The sequence below is a fragment of the Mesoplodon bidens genome (genome assembly GCF_964165515.1).
Source record: "Mesoplodon bidens genome assembly, chromosome: 10".
Classification (NCBI taxonomy): Eukaryota; Metazoa; Chordata; class Mammalia; order Artiodactyla; family Ziphiidae; genus Mesoplodon; species Mesoplodon bidens.
This window is the reverse complement of record NC_138172.1, coordinates 97902958-97925173: the sequence shown is the minus strand read 5'-3', so window position 1 is coordinate 97925173 and position 22216 is coordinate 97902958. Positions and strand designations below refer to the sequence as shown.

The 22216-nt window shown below is 45.2% G+C and overlaps 2 protein-coding genes across 6 annotated transcripts; both read left to right on the top strand.

Moving 5' to 3' along the window:
- The first annotated feature begins 1403 nt into the window (after nt 1–1403).
- Nucleotides 1404–13927, top strand: PAK1IP1 (PAK1 interacting protein 1). Of its 3 annotated transcripts, none has more exons than XM_081247188.1 (10): nt 1404–1543; nt 3868–4033; nt 7492–7612; nt 7687–7761; nt 8280–8332; nt 8728–8873; nt 8972–9069; nt 10889–10988; nt 11735–11858; nt 12008–12391. In XM_081247188.1, the coding sequence occupies exons 1-10, from the start codon at nt 1460–1462 to the stop codon at nt 12226–12228; spliced, it is 1188 nt and encodes a 395-aa protein (XP_081103314.1). In that variant the 5' UTR covers nt 1404–1459; the 3' UTR covers nt 12229–12391. The 3 variants fall into 3 exon arrangements, with proteins under 3 accessions (XP_081103314.1, XP_081103316.1, XP_081103315.1); XM_081247190.1 differs by lacking the exon at nt 12008–12391 and adding an exon at nt 13902–13927 and having other exon boundaries at nt 1416–1543; XM_081247189.1 differs by having other exon boundaries at nt 1416–1543; nt 3871–4033; nt 12008–12390.
- A 926-nt stretch (nt 13928–14853) lies between these two features.
- On the top strand, nt 14854–21641 carry TMEM14C (transmembrane protein 14C). 3 transcript variants are annotated; one of them, XM_081247193.1, is made up of 6 exons: nt 14854–14940; nt 15994–16063; nt 16397–16473; nt 17279–17380; nt 20107–20187; nt 21116–21641. In XM_081247193.1, the coding sequence occupies exons 2-6, from the start codon at nt 16041–16043 to the stop codon at nt 21121–21123; spliced, it is 291 nt and encodes a 96-aa protein (XP_081103319.1). In that variant the 5' UTR covers nt 14854–14940; nt 15994–16040; the 3' UTR covers nt 21124–21641. The 3 variants fall into 3 exon arrangements, with proteins under 3 accessions (XP_081103319.1, XP_081103317.1, XP_081103318.1); XM_081247191.1 differs by having other exon boundaries at nt 20107–20194; XM_081247192.1 differs by having other exon boundaries at nt 14932–15065; nt 20107–20194.
- The last annotated feature ends 575 nt before the right edge of the window (nt 21642–22216 follow it).

The following is a 22216-nucleotide window of genomic DNA, read 5'->3' as shown; positions in this document are numbered from 1 at the left end:
ACACTTAACAGACTCCAGTATAATACAAACCTAAGTCTTATATACACTGGGAAAACAAAGAACTCGTGTGACATGTCATTGCGGTGGTCTGGGACCCAGCCCGCACTCTCTCTCATGGGTGCCTCTATTGTCAAACAGTGAAACTGGTTTTCAAGAGGCTGAGAATGAGCTGGACTTCAGCATTTCAGTGCCTGAGGGGTCCTTACACATGGAGCCGCCAAAGCACACAGAAGACAAGGCTTCCCTTGTGCTGCAGTGACAACCAAAGCAACCAAAATGAAATCATTTCTACGGTATCCAAACCAGCATCAATTAAAACTAAACCTGAGTAAAACACGGACTGACGATTCAGAACACCGGTAAACAAATGTCCTCAGAGACAAGAGGGTCTAAGAGCTATAGGATGTGTTACAATCCATACGGGGGTTGAAAGGTCGACACCAACCTGTGTGTCAACCTCCTATCCGTCATATCCACCCGCTAGGGCGTCCACGAGACTATTTTTACGCTCCAAGATTTACTCTATTAAGTCTGTGCGAAGCTGTCCTAACACATCTCTGAATCTCCGTATCTCGTGAAAATCTCAAACCCAATTAGGGCTTTGCTTTTATTCACGTTTGACTCTGCACCTAACCTGGGGGAGGTGGTGAAACGGAAATAAATGAGATTTCTTTCTGGAACCTGACCAAGGATGACTATATACCGTTCGTCCTCAAGTAATGTCTTTACTCCCCTCGAGTAAAGGGTCCTCCTCCCTCCCCAGGATGTGCCACAACGTTGGCCAATTTGCCCCCAGAGTTCAACAAGCCATAACCGAGCTGCAAGGAAATGTGTGCAGGACGAGATTATCGGGCCCGCGCGGGAACGAGGGAATCGGACTCCTCTGATAACGGCGAACCCTAAACGCCACCCCTCCTTGCCCCGTTATAAAGAATGTGAGCGAGAAAAGTTCATTCCTCGGCTTCCTGCACAACAAGGAGACCTAACTCCTGTCCCGCTATCACAGCCCGCTACAGACAGGGGTCCACATTGACCAACTGCGCCGCAACACCGAGCCTCCTCTACGCCTTCCGCCCAGGCCGGAGGCTGCCCCGCCCCTTCCGTAGACGTCCCGGAAACGAGGGGCTTCCGCAGAGGATGTCCCGCCCACTCGCCTCGGAAGCGCCTAGCTCAAGGCTCCCTAGAATATGCCTGCTAGTCCCCAGGTTTTTTTTTTTTTCCTCCTTGAAATGAGAATCTCGTCATGGGGCGTCCTTCTTTATTCCCTTCTTGGAAATTCCGCGTGATCTTCTAGCCCTGAAATCCCTCCCACGGATGCAGGCGGCTAAAAGGCAGCCCCGCGGTCTTGACGTAAACGAGCGTCGACGCAGGAAGGACCCCTTCCTCCCCCTTGAATCCGCTTTCGTCACTACCGGTCTGCGCTGAGGCTGCCTCAGGGAGGAGGCGCTTTCGCTGCTGCATGGAGCTGGTAGCTGGATGCTACGAGCAGGTCCTTTTTGGGTTCGCTGTACACTTGGAGCCCAAGGCGAGCGGCGACCATAAGGTGAGAGCCCGCGCGGGAAGGGGCCGTCGCGGGTGGGGCGGGCGCCGTCGGGTCTGGTTCCCACACGGCCGAGGTGAACAGTGCAGCAAGGGAGCGTACCGTCTGATTTCTTAGGGGTTCGGTGACGAAGCTCAGGAGACTTAAAATACACGTTAGCCTTTTAAAACACGGAGAAGGCATTTCATACTACGAGAAGATGTCTGTCTTTCGTAGTAAACATTCCGAAGGAAGTTTACTTCGAAGGAAGCTGGCATTTCTGCAAACGGGCCAGTGGGCCGTAGATTATGAATCCAAGTTGACAGCCCGTGAGGTGTTCAGGATTTAATGAAAGAACAGTTCGCTTTTTCACTGGATTTATGTTTCGGTATTTTACAAAATATTTGAGCTAAATCCGGAAAAAACCCTCACAGATAAAGTGACACCAGTTCATTATTGGGCCCTTACGGTGAGGCCAGTACTTGCAGTGAAGGTGCAAAGAAGCCACAGACATGAACCCTGCCCTGGAGATCTTCCCGACATAAGGAGGAGAGGATGAGGGAGGGAAACACGTGCAGAAAAATGACAACAAAATGTACGAATTTTACTGGGTGTGTGCGTTAAAAGGTTAAAGTAAATTAGCAGTAGTCAAGCAGATAGGACATACCTAGGACTAGAAGCAAGATCCCTTAACTTTTAGTCCTGTGCTGTTTTTTTCCCCCTAAGTAGTCCTAGGTATTTCCCAGAAACCTATTTCATTGAGTACTTGTTTATGAAGAAGTCAAAGTGTCAGTCTTGAATTAACTAGAAAATTGGAAGTATATGACTTGACTGACTGTTTTTGTTTATTTTGTTTTCTACTCTGGTGGTTAATCTGCCTTTGGCTGAAAGGTACGTGTTTTCAATACTCAAAGATGATGCTACTGGGCTTCCCTGGTGGCGCAGTGGTTGAGAGTCCGCCTGCCGATGCAGGGGAAACGGGTTTGTGCCCTGGTCCGGGAAGATCCCACATGCCACGGAGCGGCTGGGCCCGTGAGCCATGCCCGCTGAGCCTGCGCGTCCGGAGCCTGTGCTCCGCAACGGGAGAGGCCACAACAGTGAGAGACCCGCGTACCGCAAAAAAAAAAAAAAAAAAGATGATGCTACTGATGGTGTTCTTTCTGTAATTATGTTGCGTTCCATGTTCCAGACACAGAGTAGTCCTCATAGCACCCCTCTGAGGCAGATACAGTTATTCCCATTTTACAGGTGAGGAACCAGAAGTTGAGATAGGTTAAGCGACTTGTTCAAGACCACAGAGCTAATAAGTGGCAGACCTCGGACTCAAATTCCCAGGTGTCTCTGATGCTTGAAGCGCTTAACCATTACCCAGTACTGCTTCTAAACCTAGTCAGGCAATATTCCAGATAACCAGCCTTCCTTCTGTAATATGCACAAGCAAAGGTTATTCTTTGATTTATGGCCATAGCAGCTCTTCAGGAATGTTGTACCTTTACTCAGAAGAGGCCCCCTGGGTCCCAATTGACGGAAGGACTATCCTGTTGTCGTTTTTAGGAATTAATTTGCAATAACACATCTTAAGTGTGTTCAAACAAGTCTGGTGATTTTTTTTTCTTTGTTGGTTTATTTGTTTTGCTAGTACCTCTTGATGCATCTCCCTTAATTTGTGGGGTATGTGTGTGTGTATTCAGCCGTCCTCCTTCACACTCAACCAGTCACACTTACCCAATCCAGAAGTTCCATGGCAGCAAGCATAGAGTTCTCAAGACCTCATCATTGGTCATTCTCTAGGGCTTATGTTGGTATTAATGCAAATCCTGTTCATTTTTCTTTATAGGCGTTGTTATATTGATACTTACCTCTGTGACATCATATTGTGTCTCGTCTGTCCTTCCCACAGGAATGGCGACTCCCTTAGGATAAGAACTTTTGTTTCTTTTGTTCACTGCTCTGTATCACCTGCCTAAAATGGTGCCAGGCACATAGTAGTCATTCAGTATTTGAGTGAATAAATTCAAATCAAGATTTGGACATTTGAGTGAATGAATGGTATGGAAGTGTCACATCTAAGTAAACATATTAAGGAGTTAAGGATTTGGATGGGACCTTAAAGTCCCTGTAGCCCAGTCTTCATAATGGTTTTGATACTCAGCGATGCCTTCCCATCTCCTGCTTTACCTTCCTTATTCAATTCTCAGATTGTTTGTGTGAATCTACCTTTCGTTGCATAGTCTTCTCCATTTGTAGGATCCATTGAGAGTTTTCATAGACCGTGAAACCACTTATCTCTTTGTAGAGAACTACGATACGATCGTGGCATGGCACTGACTGTACGTATCACTCTTTAGCAGAAATGGACTCCTGTGGCCGACTTCACTCACCATGCCCACACTGCCTCCTTGTCAGCAGTGGCTGTCAGTAGCCGTTTTGTAGTCACTGGGAGCAAAGATGAAACCATTCACATTTATGACATGAAAAAGAAAATAGACCATGGGGCTCTAGTGCATCACAATGGTAAGAACATTGTATTCTTCAAGACAATAATGTTGAGGTATTATTACTTTACCGTTTGACTTCAGGTGAACAATTCATTAAGTGTCTGATACGTAGCAGATTCTGTGCTAGGAAATATAGAAATGGAAAAAATGTGGTCCTTTGTCCTTAAGTTATTCACAGTCTGTATTGGGACAGAAAGGAGGCGCTTAACTCAGTCTAGAGGGCAAGGAGGAGGAAGCGAGTTTTCATTGAAAGCTTCCTGAAAATGACACCTGCATGATTTTATAAGAAAAGTATCAGTTGTTGGCTAGGTGAGACTTGCAGGGTGGAGAAAAGGACATTCCAGGCAGAGCAGGCAGTGTGACGAGCACAAGTGATAGCGTCACGTGAAGAGCCGACGTTATTGAGGGCCATCGGGTACCAGTGGTATGCCGGGAGGGTATAAGTGTATCGTCAGTTCGCAGAAGAGAAAGCCTAGATGTAACATCAGAGATGTTACATGACTCGCCCAGAGTCACAGAACACTGGAACTGGAACTTGACCCGAGGTCTAGAGCCCGTTTTTTTGTTTTTTAAAAAAAATATTTGTTTATTTATTTATTTTATGTTTTGGCTGCATCAGGTCTTAGTTGCAGCACACGGGATCTTTGTTGCGGCATGTGGGACCTTTCATTGCGGCGCGTGGGCTTCTGTCTAGTTGTTGTGCACAGGCGCCAGGGTGCGTGGGCTCTGTAATTGCGGCCCACGGGCTCTCTAGTTGTGGCTTGCCTGCTCAGTAGTTGCAGCGTGTGACCTTAGTTGCCCTGTGGCACGTGGGATCTTAGTTCCCCGACCAGGGATCAAACTTGCGTCCCCTGCACTGGAAGGTGGATTCTTAACCACGGGACCACCAGGGAAGTCTGTAGAGCCTGTATTTTTAACCACTGCTGTGTCTGGGGAGCTGTAAGGAGCTCGCTCTTATGAGAGGATTGGAATGGAGGTGGGAGTGGCTGGAGAAGTAGTTGGGGCCAGATCTCGGGGGCCCTTGCGTGGAGGAGGTTGGGGGTTGAATGAGAAGAAGGCAGCAGCGCTGAGGAAGGTGCTCGTGGTTTGGACGCCTCTCCTGGGGAGGTGCCAGGAACGAGTAAAGGACTGACGAGGGCCTGCCTGACTGAGGTGGGAGGCTGTGGATGGACTAGCAGCTGCTTGCAGTAAGCTACAGACATTTCTGGAGAGAGAGGAAGGTTACTTGATGTGTGCAAGAGAGGGATCGATTTACGAGGGAATTGAGGGTTTCGGAGAAAGAATAGGTTGTCAGCCTAGAGAAGATAGGGTGTCAAGGGTCTGCAGATCTCTCCAGAGTGAAAAAAAGCAGGTGGATTGTGAGTGGAAGAAGGGCTGGGACGATGTGAGGCTGTGGTCAGAGGGTAGAGTTAATGTGGAGAAGCTCTCGGTGGTAACAGTGTCCAGGCTGTAGGGGTGAGGGACGAAATACAGAGGAGGCGAAGGTTACTGGCGTCGAGGACGTCAGGGGGCTGATCCGCAAGCCGCGGTTGTGTTTTCCACGCCAATGGTGCAGTTGACCGGGGTAATGGGAGGACCAAGGGACAGAAAGACTGAACAGGTAATTTTTTTCCCCAGTATTGAACATCATGTGCTGTTTTCATTGCATTTTCCTAGGGGACGGAGAAGGGGGGGTTTCACATGTGTTCCAGAAGGAAAAGGGAAAGGAAGAAAGAACTTAAGGTAGTAGAATCACTTAAATACGTACTTAGTTTGAGGAAACTCAGCCAGGCAAGTTAGTTTCCTGCGATGAAAGGCAGATAAAGACAGGTACCCTTTTTCTTACACTATCTTTCACATATTTCAGAAGTTCCACACCAAGCATTGGTTTCTAGCGGTCAATTTAGAGTGATCAGAGTCTTTCTTATATTAGATGGTCCTTACCTACTTTGACAGGTGTCTCGCTTTTCAGCAGAAGCTCGGATCTGAGTGATTTCAACGTGCGTTCCTTTTCCTCTCTGTCTCCTAATCCCAGTTCATACAAGGAAGCCTCCTCTCTCCCTTAGGCTTGGAGGAAATAAGTTAAACAAGTCTGGTGTGTCCAAACCCATTGGTACAGGTGTTCAACAAGAAGGGACTTAGAAAGAGTTAGGATAGGGGATGAATGAAATAGGGCTCCTGATTTCCTTCATTCCTGGTACAAATCCTGTTTTTCTAACAGTTGGTAATAGATAAGCTCTTTTCCAGGGAACAGATGGAGTCATGGAAAGAAGGAGTAGGAGATGTGGGAAAGCAAAATTCCCAAATGAGAAGGAGGAGGGAAGGAGGACAACATGGGCAAGGTGGCTGCAGTCTCCCACTGTGAGGGGGAGGGAGTCCGTAAGCCCACATATTATTAGTGCTTTTGGGGGTGCAGAATTATTCCTCACAGATCTTTGGCTCTTTCAATATAAAGGGCAGTGTAAAGGATTGACCAGGAGGTGTGCAGATGGACAATAATGACCCAGGGGTTCACACTCTTATTCTGAGAAGGACAAAGTAGTAAATATTTAGGCCTTGTGGCTGTACAGTCTCTGTTATGACTACTCACTTTGGCCGTGCCAAAGCATCCGTAGACATTTTGTAACTGAGTGAGCATGGCTGTATTCCGGTAAAACTGCATTTACAAAACCAGGCTATCAGCCAGATCTGGCCGGCAGGCAGTGGTTTGCTGACTCCTCAACTCTAGGGCAGTTAAGCTGGATGACACAGACTTCAAAGGATAAGGAATCTTACTTGAGGACTGATTTGGGAGATTGAGTACTGGGTTCTTCCATCGCCTCACCTCGCTCCAGCCTTTTGATATCTGAGGAGCGCTGTAGGGGAAATTCGTGGGCGATCCAGGCTTCAGTTTGAGTGGAAGGGAGTGCAGTGTTTTGTAAAGAAGTTGAAAAGATGTAGGAAGATTTGTTAACCATGGAAGGAGAATACAGAAGTCATAATTAGAGAGTGTAATGTTTTATGAAATTGTAATAAATTCTTATGACAGTGAATAAGAACTGTGTAGAAGTCAAATCAAAAATAGCTTTGAAGGCATAATAACTGTATGGATGGTTGGGTAGCCAATTCACTGTTTGGAAAGTAGAAGTCATGTGGCTGTACATCTTGGTTTGTTCCCCAGATTAGCTGGTTAGTTTTGTTTGACTTCTGCTCAAACTATCCTAGCCAGCCGTCTCTGAAATTTATGATTATGGGGATGTAAAGCAAGAAAGTGAACTGATGAGTTCAAACCTATATCTACAACTAGAGAAACTCTTTGCTGAAAATATTTACATAGGCTTGAGGCTGTATGATCTTAGATGAAAAACAAATTAATTTCTTCACCCGACACTTTAAGGCATATTTCAGTAATATTAAGATACTGGATGTTTTCTTACTGCAGCAGAGCCTTCAAACCAGAAATGGAGTTTGCACTCAAAATGAATGTTAATTCTGCCTGTCTTGGTTTTTCCACAGGCACAATAACTTGCCTGAAATTCCACGGCAACAGGCACTTAATCAGCGGGGCAGAGGACGGCCTCATTTGTGTCTGGGATGCAAAGAAATGGGAGTGCCTGAAGTCGATTAAAGCTCACAAGTGAGTCTAGACTTCCCCATCGGTGGTCTCTAGGTGCCAGTCAAGTTGGGGACTAACTGTCAGTTTCCTTTTAGAGGACATGTGACCTTCCTTTCCATTCACCCGTCTGGCAAGTTGGCCCTGTCTGTGGGTACAGATAAGACATTAAGGTAAGCCATGAAGGCCCAAGAGCACCTTTACTAAGCTGTGGTCTTTGTTCTCCAAGTATAACCAGAACCCACCCCTGGGACATCTTTTACTATAGTAATTAGATTCTGTTTCTGTATTGTCTCACATTGTCAGCCATTTGATGATATTTTGACACAAGGGAGAGGTTGAAAGCTAGTGAACCTTTTCATAATGGAGAAAAAACGACAAACTCTATATTCAGACATGCAAGTTACGTTGCAGTCGTAAGCTGTGAAGTAGAGGGTGATCCTAAAAAGAAGAGTTTTAGGAAGTGAAACCTTTTGAAAATACAGTGGACTCAGCATACATAGGAAAGGGCTGTGGGAACAGAGCGAGTTTAATCTTGCTTGATAATATTTCACGTGGTGCTGTAAGAAAGAAGGCAGTTCTTCTGAATAGCCAAGTGGTTAGTAAATTTTCACTTGAGTCTTCCTTAAACTTACGTTTATACCTGGTCAGAGTTGGTGATCATGCTGTAAATGAGCTTCCTGTTTTGCAGAACATGGAATCTTGTGGAAGGAAGATTGGCATTCATAAAAAACATAAAACAAAGTGAGTATTTTTGTTTGAAATGTATTTGAAAATTTGATGGGACGTGAATGTATATACACACACGTCCTTGTGAGCATGTACACATACATTTATTTTTGTGCATGCTGGTGGTTCCCTCTGAGAGCAAGTGCTTTAGGTTACTCTCTTTTCCCACTTTAGATTGGGATTCTTGGTGTGGCTCTGCCACCTTCCAGCTGTATGACCTCAATGAGTCTTTGAACCAGTTCATTGTCTACAAATTAACTCACAGAATACGTGTTATAAGTTTGTTGTGAAGATTGAATGGGATAATGGATGTGAAAATGCAGTGTAAATATATGCTATTTTTATTATGACCCTGATCAGTTTCTTTTTTTATTCATGAAATACAACAGCTTTGTGCTTTTAACTTACAGATGCTCACATAGTGGAATGGTCCCCAAGAGGAGAGAAATATGTAGTTGTCATACTGAACAAAATAGATGTCTATCGGCTTGACACTGCATCCGTCAGTGGCACCATCACAAACGAAAAGAGAGTATCTTCTGTTACGTTTCTTTCAGTAAGTGATGGGAAATCAGTGATGGGAGTTTAGTATGTGTGGTGCTGGTTGGAATTGTTGATGACATTCTGGATAGTATTCTGTTTTTCCTCTCCTAGGAATCTGTCCTTGCAGTGGCTGGAGATGAAGAGGTTGTAAGATTTTTTGACTGTGATTCACTAATGTGCCTCTCTGAATTTAAAGCTCATGAAAACAGGTATTTTTTTCACTAATCTCTGTGTGCATGTACGTGTAGAGTCTCTTATAAATGCAATAGCTTCATAAAGCAGGGTATATGTTTTTTATGAACGACCGTAGACATAGTCGGACATATCTACATATATATGATTTCTGGAACCTAAGAGGATAGTGGGAATGTTGTTGTCTTGGCCTGAGTCATACAAAAGTGGTGAAGTTGTCATCAGGACTAGTCACTTGCACAAGATATTTATTTTCCCAATAATTTCACTAGACTTGAGGCCGGAAATCCTCAATCCATACTTGAACAGGGAAAAACAATTAAACAATCTTGAGCTCTGCCCCTGACCACTCTTGTCCTTTTACTTTATTCTCCTTGTCCACTTCTAGCGCCTTTCTACACTATTTGTTTTTCCTGCAGGAGAAATAAATGACATATTGACCTCTGTCTTGTGCCAGTTTATCTCTTCCTCACTGTATCTCTGGGGGTAAATGTGAGTCTCAGAGTAAACAGTTAAGTAACTGGACCAAGATTACCCCGTTAGGTGATGGAGCTGGGAGTCAACCCAGTTCTGCCTGACTCTGCCTCTGCTGTTTCCACTGTAATTTTGAAAAAGTCGATTATGGATGGTTATACTTTAATGTGTTTTATTTGCATGTTCATTTATGTTTCAGACAACTCTTAGTTTTTATTTTCTAAATAATAGTTCAGCTTTAAGAAATCTCTCTTTGTAAATACTCAGAATACTGCAATCATTAGACAAGCCCTAGTTTTCCCCTGTATTGGGAAATGAACATATTCTTCAAGGCCGTATAGCACTTATGAAATTTGGCCATTCATTCATTTAACAAGTATTCACTGAGCATCCATAATGAAATACTGCAACAAGAGCTTGCGCACTCCTGGCTCTTATCTTGTAGTGGGGCAACAGAGAGATGATAAACAAGCAGGTAATTGTAACAGGAAGGAAATGGGTATTATGATTTGGGAATAACATCGGTAACTTATTTAGATAGGCTGATCAGGGAAGGGGGAATGAGACCTTAGGGATAAAGGAGCTATTTCTAAAAAGAGGAGAGAACTGTAGGCACAGTGGCCCTGAGGGAGGAAAGAACTTGGTGTATTTTAGGAACAGCTAAGAAGACCCATGGGACTGGGTCAGAGTGAACCAAATGGTGCATGGCCTTGCAAGTCACGGGGAGGAGTTTGAATTTCATACTAAGTGCCTTTGTAGATATTGGTTCATCTGTGTCCCACCATTTCCTCCCTCTCCCGTGTTATTTTAAAGCAGATCCAAGCTTTGTAGAATTTTAAGACTGGGAGTAACATGGTTTGATTTTTTAAAAAATTGTTAGGGGGCAAAAATGGAAGCAGCGAGGCTGATGAGTTTACTCCGTAGTCCAGAAGGAAAATGATAGTAACTTAGACTATGGGTGGCGGCGCTGCGGACAAGGAAAACGGATGCAGAGGAGGAGGCCTCGGGTCATCTCTGTTGTCTTTTCTCTCGGTACTGACCTTGTAGTTTCCTGAGGTCAGGGGCTTTAAGTATCTTTATTTCCTTTATGATAATCTGATTATTTATAGTTATCTGTCACCATCTTCTCAACTTTTTCTTAAGGTATCATTGACAGTCAATTTTATCTTGGAACTTAGACCCTGAAAATGACTCACCAACTCATGGGAGCGTGAAGCGTGTTAAATTTTAGGCACAGTTCATTGAGCAGTTTGGAAATACTTGAAGCATTGAAAAGTCAAGAGACTGTGCATAGAAGCTTTCTAGCAGTATCATACTATCTGGAAGAAAGGGTCTTTTATGGTGTTACTGTTTCTATCCTAGGGTAAAAGACATGTTCAGTTTTGAAACTCCAGAGCATCATATTATTGTTACAGCATCGAGTGATGGTTTCATCAAAATGTGGAAGCTCCAAGAGGACAAGGTCAGTGTCTCAGCACAATGTAAATACACTGAATGCGAGTCTTACTGTCAATAGTATTTTGAGTTAAGTGAGGTGGAATTTCTTTTAAGGGTCATAAGGCATAGATCTTTAAACTTTTAAAATCTCTTCCAGGCATGATTGACATTCATGCTTTTAAAGTTAGGGTTCCGCAGCACTGCCTCAGGAGCTGGTATTGGCGAGTCTGAGCTGGCAGGATTCCAGAACTCCTGCTCTTTAAATCAGAGAAGCACTACTTTCTTCTCTTTTGTATATTGATGTTCTCTGTAAGATTTTGTGAAATAAAAATAGTGCCATTACTAAGGGAAAAAATGGGGAATTTTTGATCAGTTGTAGAACTAACAATAGTTTTGAAACAGATAATTGGAAATTTAAATTCCCTTTGTAGTCTCCCTCTTACAGATTCTTGGTTTATTATTCTTCATTCTCGTATAAACACATTCTGTGAATGTGGTTTGTTGAGCACCTACTTTGTGCATGGTTCTTTGTTAAACCCAGAAATGACCACGATAAAATGGTTGCTTTCCTTAGTGGAGCACTTCTTAGAAATTGGCACTTGTGAAGGACTTAGTCAAACCAATCATGAATCAAGATAATAAATTTCTTCTAGGCAGTATATCTTATACTCAAAATACAGTGTAAGTTTTAAATTAAGGTAACTTGTTTATGAAAAAAAGTAATTATTTAAAATACCTCTATGTTATCACGAATTTCCTTTCCTGTTTTAGGGGGTTTCCCCGTCTTTGCTGTGTGAAGTAAACACTAATGCCAGGCTGACATGTCTTGGAGTGTGGCTGGACAGAGTGACAGACACAAAAGAAAGCCTGCTTCCAGCTGTAGAACCACCTCCTGGTAAGTGAAATTGATCGTTTACAGAAACTAAATAATCTGCTCTCTCTTTGAATCTTTAAAGTGGAGGAGATCCAGATGACTTTATTGTCGGCTTGTGTTTATTTCAAAGGGAAAAACAGTCTTTAAATGCACTGTCTCTTGTATTTTAGTAAGTAAACAAGAACAGTCCAAAAGGAATAAAAAGAAATCTGGCTGTGAAGCCCAGGAGGAAGAAAGGCAGCTAAAACCTGACACGAAGAAATGCGGTTTAACTGGTGACAGTAATAAGCCAACAAAAGGAAGCAGCCTGGTGTCAACCAAGAAGAGGAAAACAGTAGAAATGTTAGAAAAAAAGAAGAGCAAAAAGAAGAAAATAGGAATGATGCAGTGAATTCCAGATTTCTCCTAAGAGAAAAACTTTTTCAAATGTACTTTTTTTTTTTTTTTTCTGAGTAAAAGCTAGGAATTTCTTTTGAAGAAAATGTACAGCTTAAAAATCACTTTCAGGATTTTGTTTTTTTAAACAGTGGTAAAACTTTTTGATAGGCAATATTTTATTAATTATATATCATGGCAATATATAGTACGTTAATGTGTAATATATAATTTTTACTGTTGTGTAAGGCAAATAAAGATCTTTCTCAAAATATTATAGCTTAAAATAATACAAAATCTTGAACACATTTCTTTACCAGAAGTAGATAAAGGAATTGTTTTTCAGATTTTTCTCCTAAGTGCACATGATACTATGCGTTATGGTAGGGTTAAGGGTGTAGGACAGCTTATTTCAAATAATAGCTCAACCAAGGGCTAGGACTATAGGAAACTAATTCTCTGTGGTTCAATTTTTTAAGTCTAAAAGGCAGGGGGAGGATCATGGTGGGCTTAACTAAGGTTTGAAGCTTGCATCTGCATAGGGAGAAATGAATCCCTAAATCATCCCAGCTGGTTAAGGCAAGTCCTGTCATTTTTTTTTAAATGATAAAATTTATTTATTTAGGCCGCGTTGGATCTTCGTTGCGCGAAGGCTCCCTCTAGTTGCGGCGAGCGGGGGCTAATCTTCGTTGCGGTGCACGGGCTCTAGGCGCGCGGGCTTCAATAGTTGTGGCACGCAGGCTCAGCAGTTGTGGCTCGCGGGCTCTAGAGCACAGGCTTAGTAGTTGTGGCGCACGGGCCCAGTTGGTCCGCGGCATGTGGGATCCTCCCGGACCAGGACTTGAACCCGTGCCCCCTGCACTAGCAGGCGGATTCCCAACCACTGCGCCACCAGGGAAGCCCCTGTCATTGTTTTTTCAGGAGAGTCTTCCATTAAGTTGTTGAGGGTCTGGCCTAAGTGGAATTGCTCAGAGTTCTTAGTCATTATCAGCTTCGGCTGGTTAGAATCAGCTGTGGTAAACACAGACTTCACTTTTGATATCTGAAAAGTAGGAGTTGCTGTAAGTGGAAGGTCTTCTTTCAGAGTATGTATGCTGCCAACAAAAAATTGTCACTCACCATCTGCCTCTACAAGGGTTAGGTCCCTAGCCACTGCACTCGCTGACCTTCCACACACCCTGAAAGGAGTTCTGGCTGGAGATCAGCAATGAGGCACCCCGTGCTCTGGGAAAAACTGGCAGAACAGGCCTTCAGAGAGTTAGATATTTTCAGGGGAAGGTTTTATGAGCCCGATTTCTTGCATCTTCTCACATCTAGAAAAGCACTAAAATCATTAACAGAGACACCTGCTCCTTGTGACTAGCACCAACCTTCTGTCAAAATGTGTGCTTGAGGGCACCCAACCCCCTTTACCAAAAGCACATATACTGACTCATCCCCCAGCCACCACCTCTTCGGAGCAGTTCCTCAGCTACCTGAGAGGCTGTCTCCGGGGCTATGGTCCTCATTTTGCCCCAATAAAACTTAGCTCACAACTGTCTCCTTGTGCATTTTTTTTTTCAGTTGCCAATGCACTGCAATTTGCTTTTTCACTCAAGATTGTATATATAAGATCTATTCTTATTGATACTTGTAGGGGATGAAAGAGAGATGCCAAACGTGACACCCACCCACATTTTGTTGTTACAGCAACTGAGTGAATGGTGGTGCAGGAAACGCAGGGAAGAGAAGCAGATATGGAGTGGGAGTGGAGATAACGTGTGGCCACGGGGGCATCGCAGAGGTACTTGCAAATGTAACTCACCCACTGTCCCCGCCCCCCCCCTTTTTTTGTTTTTTTTTTGTTTTTTGTTTTTTGTTTTTTGTTTTTTTTTGCGGTATGGGGGCCTCTCACTGTTGTGGCCTCTCCCGTTGCGGAGCACAGGCTCCGGACGCGCAGGCTCAGCGGCCATGGCTCACGGGCCCAGCCGCTCCGCGGCATGTGGGATCTTCCCGGACGGGGGCACGAACCTGTGTCGCCTGCATTGGCAGGCGGACTCTCACCCACTGCGCCACTAGGGAAGCCCCCCAACTGTCCCGTTTAAAGATGCTTTTCAAGTAGCCTCACTCTCTGAAACAGAGGGAAGTGAGCCACACTGTCTAGCCTGTCTAGTGGCCACCCTATCTTCTGCAGATAGAAAGTAGTCCCTTCCCATGGTGGCAAATAACGTGATCGGGCTAGAGTGACAGTCCTCCCCGATGGCCTGCATCTGGCTGACACCTGGTGACAGGGCCTCTGCTGATGCAGTCCTTCAAAATCCAGCCTCGGATGCCCTTCCCCCCCATCGGTGGCAGCCCCTCCCGCTCACCGCAGACCTGGCCCAGCTCGCAAAGGCCTCTTGCAAAACTAGACGCCAACCCTGGGCTTCCGGCTTTAGGCCAGGCTGGCTTGGATCTGGGACGGGTGCTGGACGGCCGGCACCGCGCCCAGCTCCCCGGATACACGGAGCGCTCGGCGACTCCCTGACCCGGGGACAAAGAGCGCGCGCCGGCCTATCCGGCGCAAGCCCCGCCCCATGTCCCGCCCCCGGGACGCAGGGAGCGCAGCGTCCCTTGTCTCTAGCCCCGCCCCGTACCAAGCCCCGCCCCCTGACGCAGAGAAAGCGCCGCGACCTTTCCGGCAGGACTGCGACTCGCCGCTCGTAGACGTGCGCACCCTCGTCGGCGAGTGCAGACCTTCGGGAAGGAGGTTCGTGTACTTTGGAATTATTACTAGTATTTTACACCTGTTTTGACTTTTAGAAATGAGTTGAGAGGCTTTGCTGCCGCCTGCTCTTTGTCCTCCGGATCCAGGCGGTGGCTTTAGGCTGCGTGGTAGGTGCTTGTGTAGTCCCTCGTTTCCTGCTTTCCTTAAAGTGGGTTGTGAATCCTGCGGAGACCCTGAGCTCCTGAGGCAGATGCTTACCGAGGTAGCGTCGAGGTCATTAGTTTCCTGGAGATTTTATTGGGCCATCTCCTTAAAAATCTCGGTGACCCAATGTTACGTCGAATTAATGACGGTGGTACAATTCCAAGCCCCCCCCGTATAGACAATAATTTAAACAGAAGAGGTTATGTATTTTCAAGCTTAGCCTCGTTGGATACCAGCTGCATTTCTTTAAGAAATTAGGAGTTTCACCCTGCTTTGCCGAGGGTGTAGTGTTCTACGTAATTATGACTTGGGCTTTGTATATTTCATCCTTCCTCCTCGCCCCCCATCTAACAATAACTATGAGTGATGCAAAGTTAAATAACCGTCTGAAAGTTTTACAGGTGTTGAGTATTGAAATCAATTCTTTGGGCAGGGGTGAAAAGCAGCACCCTTTCCCCCCAGAAAGGGCAACTAAAATACTTGAATTAAGGGCACAGGAGGTGTGCTTACTTTCCAGTTTAGTTATAGTTTTGTTATAGGTGATGAGATTAGCTCATTAACTGTACAGAGCTGGTCAGTGAAGTGTCCTGTGGGCCTATGTTATATTAGAATTTAGGTTATTACTAGAACGGTTGGTATCTGTTCAGCAATTACTTTGTGCAAAGCCCCTTTACATATTATCCCATTTAATGCCCATAGTAGCCCTAGGAAATTTGTACCACTGCTATCCTCAGCGTAGGTACAGTGAAGGAAACTGAGGCTTAGAGACGTTGGGTGGCTTGCCCATTCTTCTTAGCTCCCAAGGGCTGGAGCTGGAACTTGGGCCCACTGCTTCCTGGCTGCTAGCGAGCTGTGCTGTTAACTACCTCTGATCCAGCCCCTCCTCCGCAGGTGCAGGCCTGGTGTGATCTTCCATTTGGACGGAGTGAAAGAGAACAATGCAGAAGGACTCTGGCCCACTGTAAGTGCCCAGTGAAATCGGGGGAGAATAGTCAGGAGCTTTTCAAAACCAGTTTCTTTCATCATCTGAAAAGGGCGCTCAGCCAAGACTGCTGGACCACTTGGGCTATGGGAGGATGGACGTGTAGGCCAGGGACTTGTGTTCGAGTCCCAGCTCTGCCACTGACTCTAGGCAAGTCATCTAACCTCTCTGGGATTTATTTGCATTTATACAGTGATAGGATTGTTCTGGAATGATGACCTTTTTGATCCCATTCTATGGTTCCATGCTGTTTTGTTTGTTTTTTGTGTTTTAAACACGGTTGGCACCGATTTCTTACTCTTCCATTTTCAGAGTGCCTTTACATTGGCTCGGCTTTGGCTATGCAGCACTGGTCGCTTCCGGCGGGATCATTGGCTATGCAAAAGCAGGTATGGTTCGTAGTTATTTAACCTCTTAAAATCTCATTCCCGTTGAAGAGTGAGTCCCCAGGGTCCTCAAACTGCAGTCTTATTGGAGTCAGGTTTGCTTTAGGCCCTCTCGCTGGAGTGCAGGCTTATTATCAGCCCTGTAGCTGCACTTGCCTTGCGGTTATCTGGCCGAGCTACACCAGGCTTCTTGTCCAGTCACTTGTTTTTGACTCTTTAGATAAAGATAGCAGTTAGGGATGGTAGTAGATTGTTATTATCGTCACCTGCCATACATCAGCCTTGACCCCAGAGGGCCATCTCTGCTCTTCAAGTAGAAGGAAACCTCTAGTCTTCGCAGAAGCAGTTTTGAAGTCTCCGTGTTAAATCAGGCACAGGTGTGTCAGTGAACCTGCTTGTTTCCACCCCACTCCTTGCCTGCATCCCGCCCGCCATCACACACATCAGAATTCTTGCTCCCCGGATCATTTTTTAACTCACTGACCCTCTTTCCCTTTCCTTTGGGGATGAGCCCAAGGTCCTGCCCATGGAGAGTTCCAGTCCTTGCAGGGTTAATCAGGCCTGGCTCGGAGCCCTTCCTTTCTCCCTGGAAGTGTCCTGCCTGACCCGTGTGGTATGACCCTGACCTCTCTGGTAAAATAGCAAACTCCCCCAAACATTTTCCTGGTTGAGAATGCCTTGGTCCTGAACCGCGTTGAGAGACGTTCTCTTTGCTGTTTTCCTCTGTAGGGGAGGGCGGTCTGGTGGATTCTGTCAGTGAGATGAGTGTCTGCTATTGCAATGCAGCTGTGTATTTGCTTCCCTCCAGGCAGTGTCCCGTCCCTGGTTGCCGGGCTCCTCTTCGGTGGATTAGCAGGCCTCGGTGCCTATCAGCTGTCTCAGGATCCAAGGAACATTTGGGTTTTCTTAGGTATGTCAGTTTCAGTGTCTCCCTGATGCATCCCTGGGTTGGTGGGGTGTGACAGGTTCTTCACATTACGACAGTTGTACTGCTTCTGCCAAGTCCTAGGGAAGTTTTGAAATGTGGGCGGGGGGGGTGCGTCTTGTGCTGGTTTCTACTTATCTTTTATGTACAGAATATGGAAAGGTTTTCATACCTCATGAATGTAGATTTCCCCAGTGAAATAAGCATTAAACTTGTGTAAGGCAGGCATGTGTCTCTTAACCATTGTGATTGCCCACTGAAGACCGTCTGCTTGAGAATCACTAAAGGACCATGTGTCTGGGTTAGGTTTGCATCGGTATTGCATTTTTCCCATTTGAAAATCATTTGTTAGCCCTTTAGATGTAAACTAAGTGTGTAAGATGTAGGCCCTCCCTTCAGGGAGGCTTTACCTTCACCGGGGGCATAAAACGTGACTGGAGCTGCTGCCGTGTCCTGTGAGCAGCGCAGACGGTGAGGGGCGCGGGGAGGGGAAGATAACTTATCAGGGTGGCTTTGGTGCATTTTTCCTGAGCTCCACCCTGTGTCAGACACCCTGCTGGGTGTGTGGGCCCCTCGCTGTCCCCACAAACCCACAGGATGAGAAAACACGCAGTTCTGGCCCTCACAGGGAGCAGGCGTGTCACAGTGGTTTGTCCGAGTTGGCCTGGGCTGGGAAGGAGGAAGCGCCCAGCTCTCAGCTCTGCTCGGTGGCTCTCTCGCAGCCCCGGAGTTACTCTCAGGCCCCTTTGTCCCCTTTCTGACACCCCAGCGAACAACCTCACCATCTACTTGAAGAAAAAACAGCAGCCGTCACGTGGAGACTCCCTCATGCCATCGGCCTCTAAGCCTTCCCCTGTCCCGGTTCTCGTCTCCAAGGCTGGTCCCTCCACCAGGCTTTGGGTCTCCACTGCTTCACCTTCTCCGGAGCTTTACACCATCAGTGACGCCAGCTCTTCCCCGTATCCTGCCTCTCAGGTGGATCCCACACACTGATGCTCCAGTGTGCTCACCTCTCACCCATTTAAAAAAAAAAAAAGCACCTCTCGTGACCCCACTGCTTTCTTCAGTTGCTTCCCTTCTGCTTCCTCTTCAGGAACTTCTCTTTAAAAAAACCCATTACACTCGCATCTTCACTTCCTCACCTCACGTGCTCCACCCACTTAGGCCTCCACTTCTGTCCCCTTAGTCCATGGGGATAGCTCTCCCTGAGGCTGCCAGGAACCTGGATGTTTCAGAATTCAGCGTACACTTTTTAGTCCTCATTTTATTTGGCCTTTTAGCTGTTCTCAGCACAGTACACCAATCCCTTTTCTGTTCTCTTGTTTTTCCTTTTCATTTTCTGATTCCCTTTTGTTTGTTTTGTCGACCTGTCTTCCATTTCGGCCAAGGTTCTTAACACCTGGCTCTTTTAATCTTCCTTATACTCTCTCACTTGGCAATATGGTTGAAGCCCAGGTCTTAAATGACCACCGATACACAAATGACTCACAAATTTCTCTCTCCTCCAAGCTTTACTCTCGTATATCCAGTCGCCTGCTTGAAAGCGTTCAGCTGTGTCATGGCATCTGCCCAAACCTGGCTTCCTGTCCTCACACACGCTTGGTCTCCTGCTGTCCTCCCTCCATTTGGGTCTCCATTGCTCCCCTCCATCTCTGTCTGATTCATCAGCAAGTCCTGTCAACGCTACCTGCAACTCGTATCCCAGGCTGTCCCCTTCCCTACCTCCACGGCCACCATCCACGCCCCAGTTAGCCCCCCTCTTGCCTGCATTCCCGAGGAAGTTTCTCAGTTGGTACCCTACCTCCTCTCTGTTTTCCCTGAAGCTTGTTCCCTATGGTACAGCCACAGTTATATTTGCAGAACGCAGCTCTTTGTATGTATCCCTCTGCGTAATATCTTTTAATGGCTTTTCATTGCTCTTTGGAAGAAGACCACAGTCCGTCCCGAGGCCCTCGAGGCTCTGTAGGCCGTGGCCCTCTTCCTCACTCAATCTCGGTTTCTGTGCCACACCACGGCTAGCAGCCCCCTCTCACCGCAGGGCCCTGCGTATATTACGCCCTCTGCCTGGAACGTGCTTTCCTCCCCTTGAGCTTGTTAACCGCGACTCTTCACATCGCGGCTCAATCTTCACTTTCTCAGCAAGTCCTTCTCCCTCAGTGGGCTGGATCCCCTGTTCATCACGTTATCTGTATTGCGTTAATTGCGCCTGTAGCACGGATTATACTTCTAAGTTTTTATTTGTGTGATTCTTTCAAGTTAGTCCTATCAAACTCAAAACGCCGTTAGGGCAGAGATCTTGTTGATGACAGTTGTGTTCCCAGCACCTGGTGCAGTGTGTGGCAGGTGGTAGGTATTTGAATAGATGTCGAGTGGGAAGAGCCTGAGAGCACACAGGGTAAATAACATCGGCACAGGAAAAATGTAGTTTTCTCCTACAGCAATTTAGGAGAAAACTAAGAAATTTACGGCTGAAGAGTGGTAGGAGGTGAGGCTGGAAAGGCAGGCTGGGCTCAGACACTGAGAGCCTTTGATTCCAGTGTTTGTACTTGGTCCCATTGACCGTGGGTGGCTGTGGAGCTCCCCAACTTGGGGGGAGGAGGAGGTATGAGATGAGGTCTGGGCCCTTGAAAGATGGGTGGGAGTTTGGCCGCATTTTCATCCTCCAACGTATAAGATGTAGTGATCTTTGACTCTTTTTATCTTTCCATCAGTTACATCTGGAACCTTGGCTGGCATTATGGGAATGAGATTCTACCACTCTGGAAAATTTATGCCTGCAGGCTTAATTGCAGGTGCCAGGTACCCTCTGCTCTATTGATAGTTCTAGTTTAATGCCCAAAACACTTTAGACATTCAAAATTTTACTTGTTTCAGTATATCTGATGCTGAGCATCGACTGAAATGATTTAAATTCATATACAAATAGGAAAGGCTGCAAAAACAGCAGATTTAATGTCAAAATGAAATAAGTATATTCGTTCACTTTGGAAATGGTTTTGCTTTCACATTTGCTCTCTGGTCCATCCTGGCCCCTTTCTGCAGTGGAGGAAGCTTCAGTGCAAAGCCATGACTGCAGCCGTTTGTGTGACTTTCAGCATGGGGTCCATGTTTCTTAGTTGTAAGGTGTTCTTTATTATTGAAAATTTTGCTGAAAGGGAATTCTGATTGAATCCTATTTAACGTCAATCGTAATTAACTTTAATTATAAAATCCAAGCCAGATTATTCTTAAAAATATAGTCTTTAAGTATAATAAAGATACCCCCCAAAGTAGAATTTTTTAAAATCTGCTTTGGAAAAAGATTACTTACCCAACTTTGATCATAGTTATGATGCTGTCAAGAATAATGATTTATAATCAGCATAGACCAAGGTCAAGAGCTGTAAACTGGGAGACTGGAGACCTACCACTGATGACCTCTATGACTGGGGAGGCCTTGGTCTCTCCAGCTTTGTTTTCTCATCTTTGAATTACTGGCTGTTAGATTAGGAACTTCAGCTCACGTGTATGATTTCAGAGCCCCGGTGCAGGACTGCCTTTCACAAGTTCTTCCTTTGGCGCCTCCAGGGGTGGGAGCTCATCCCTGCTTTGCTCTGCCTTGGCACCTCCTCACCATGTAGTTGTGAGAGGCCTGCTGAGTCCCAGTCCCTCAAAAAATAGTCAAGTGCCTGTGCTGTTCTTTATCTGATTTTTTTTTTTTTATGTGTTTCCTTTGAACAGTTTGCTGATGGTCGCCAAACTTGGAATTAGTGCATTGGGTAAACCCCATCAGTAGTAGTCATGGCCCAGCTTGGACTCATGAAGAATTTTAAAATTTTCACTATTTTTAGCATATTAAGATAAATAAGTACAGCATTTTCACATATTCTGACATTTTACTTAAAACAAAAACAAACCAAAGAAACCCAACTCTGCAGAGAAAAAAGTCAGTTATTATCATTACAACCCTAAAGAGGTGGGTAGAGTGTAACACAAGATCTTCTTCCTATAGTAGAAGCGTACAGTTTGATTCTTGTATGTTGGTGTTATCTGTTCTTTCTGAATCTATAGGTAAAATCTCCAGGGATAAAATGTAAGGTGTCGCCATTGGGGCCCCTGAAACCCTGTACCCTACTCAGAGGAACAGTGTGAAAAAGATCTGTTAATGAGATTTAGGATACCTGTTCTTTTGCTTACCTTAGAGCACAGACCTGCTTTGGAATTATGTTAAGTGAAATCAATGAAATAAAGTTCACTGTAAATAATATTTTCTTCGGTGTCTTTGTTGCCAGAGCTGTCTAGAACATAGAATGAGATGTGAATAGCAAGAAGATAAAAGAGCATGAAGGTGTTTTTGTTAACATTTTATTTAGGAATTACCCATCTTGAATAATTTAAAGACCAAAGAAGGAAAGTTATTTATTATTTGATTATGCATTGCATTGAGCCTTGGATTTCTAAGACTAGTAGGACTGTGTAACCCAAAAAAAAGAAAAAAAAGAAAAAAATGAAATTGTTGTTAACCAGCACTGAGTTAACTCATTCTGGTACCCCTTACTTTAGTTTCCTCCTCTTTAAAGAAAAGGGAGATTTGCTTCTTAGCTCAATCCTAACTGGTATTGATTGGATTTAGAACATGTAATTCAGGCATACACAATTTTGTGGACTGGCTTAAGCTCCTTGAAAGGAGTCCTAGTTTTCTTATCTTTGTTGTGTATGCCATGGTTTGACGTGTCTGCCAGGGCCCTTTTTTTAAAAATTTATTTTATTGAGGTCTAGTTGATTTACAGTGTTAATTTCTACTGTACAGCAAAGTGATTCAGTTGTACATATGTGTATACA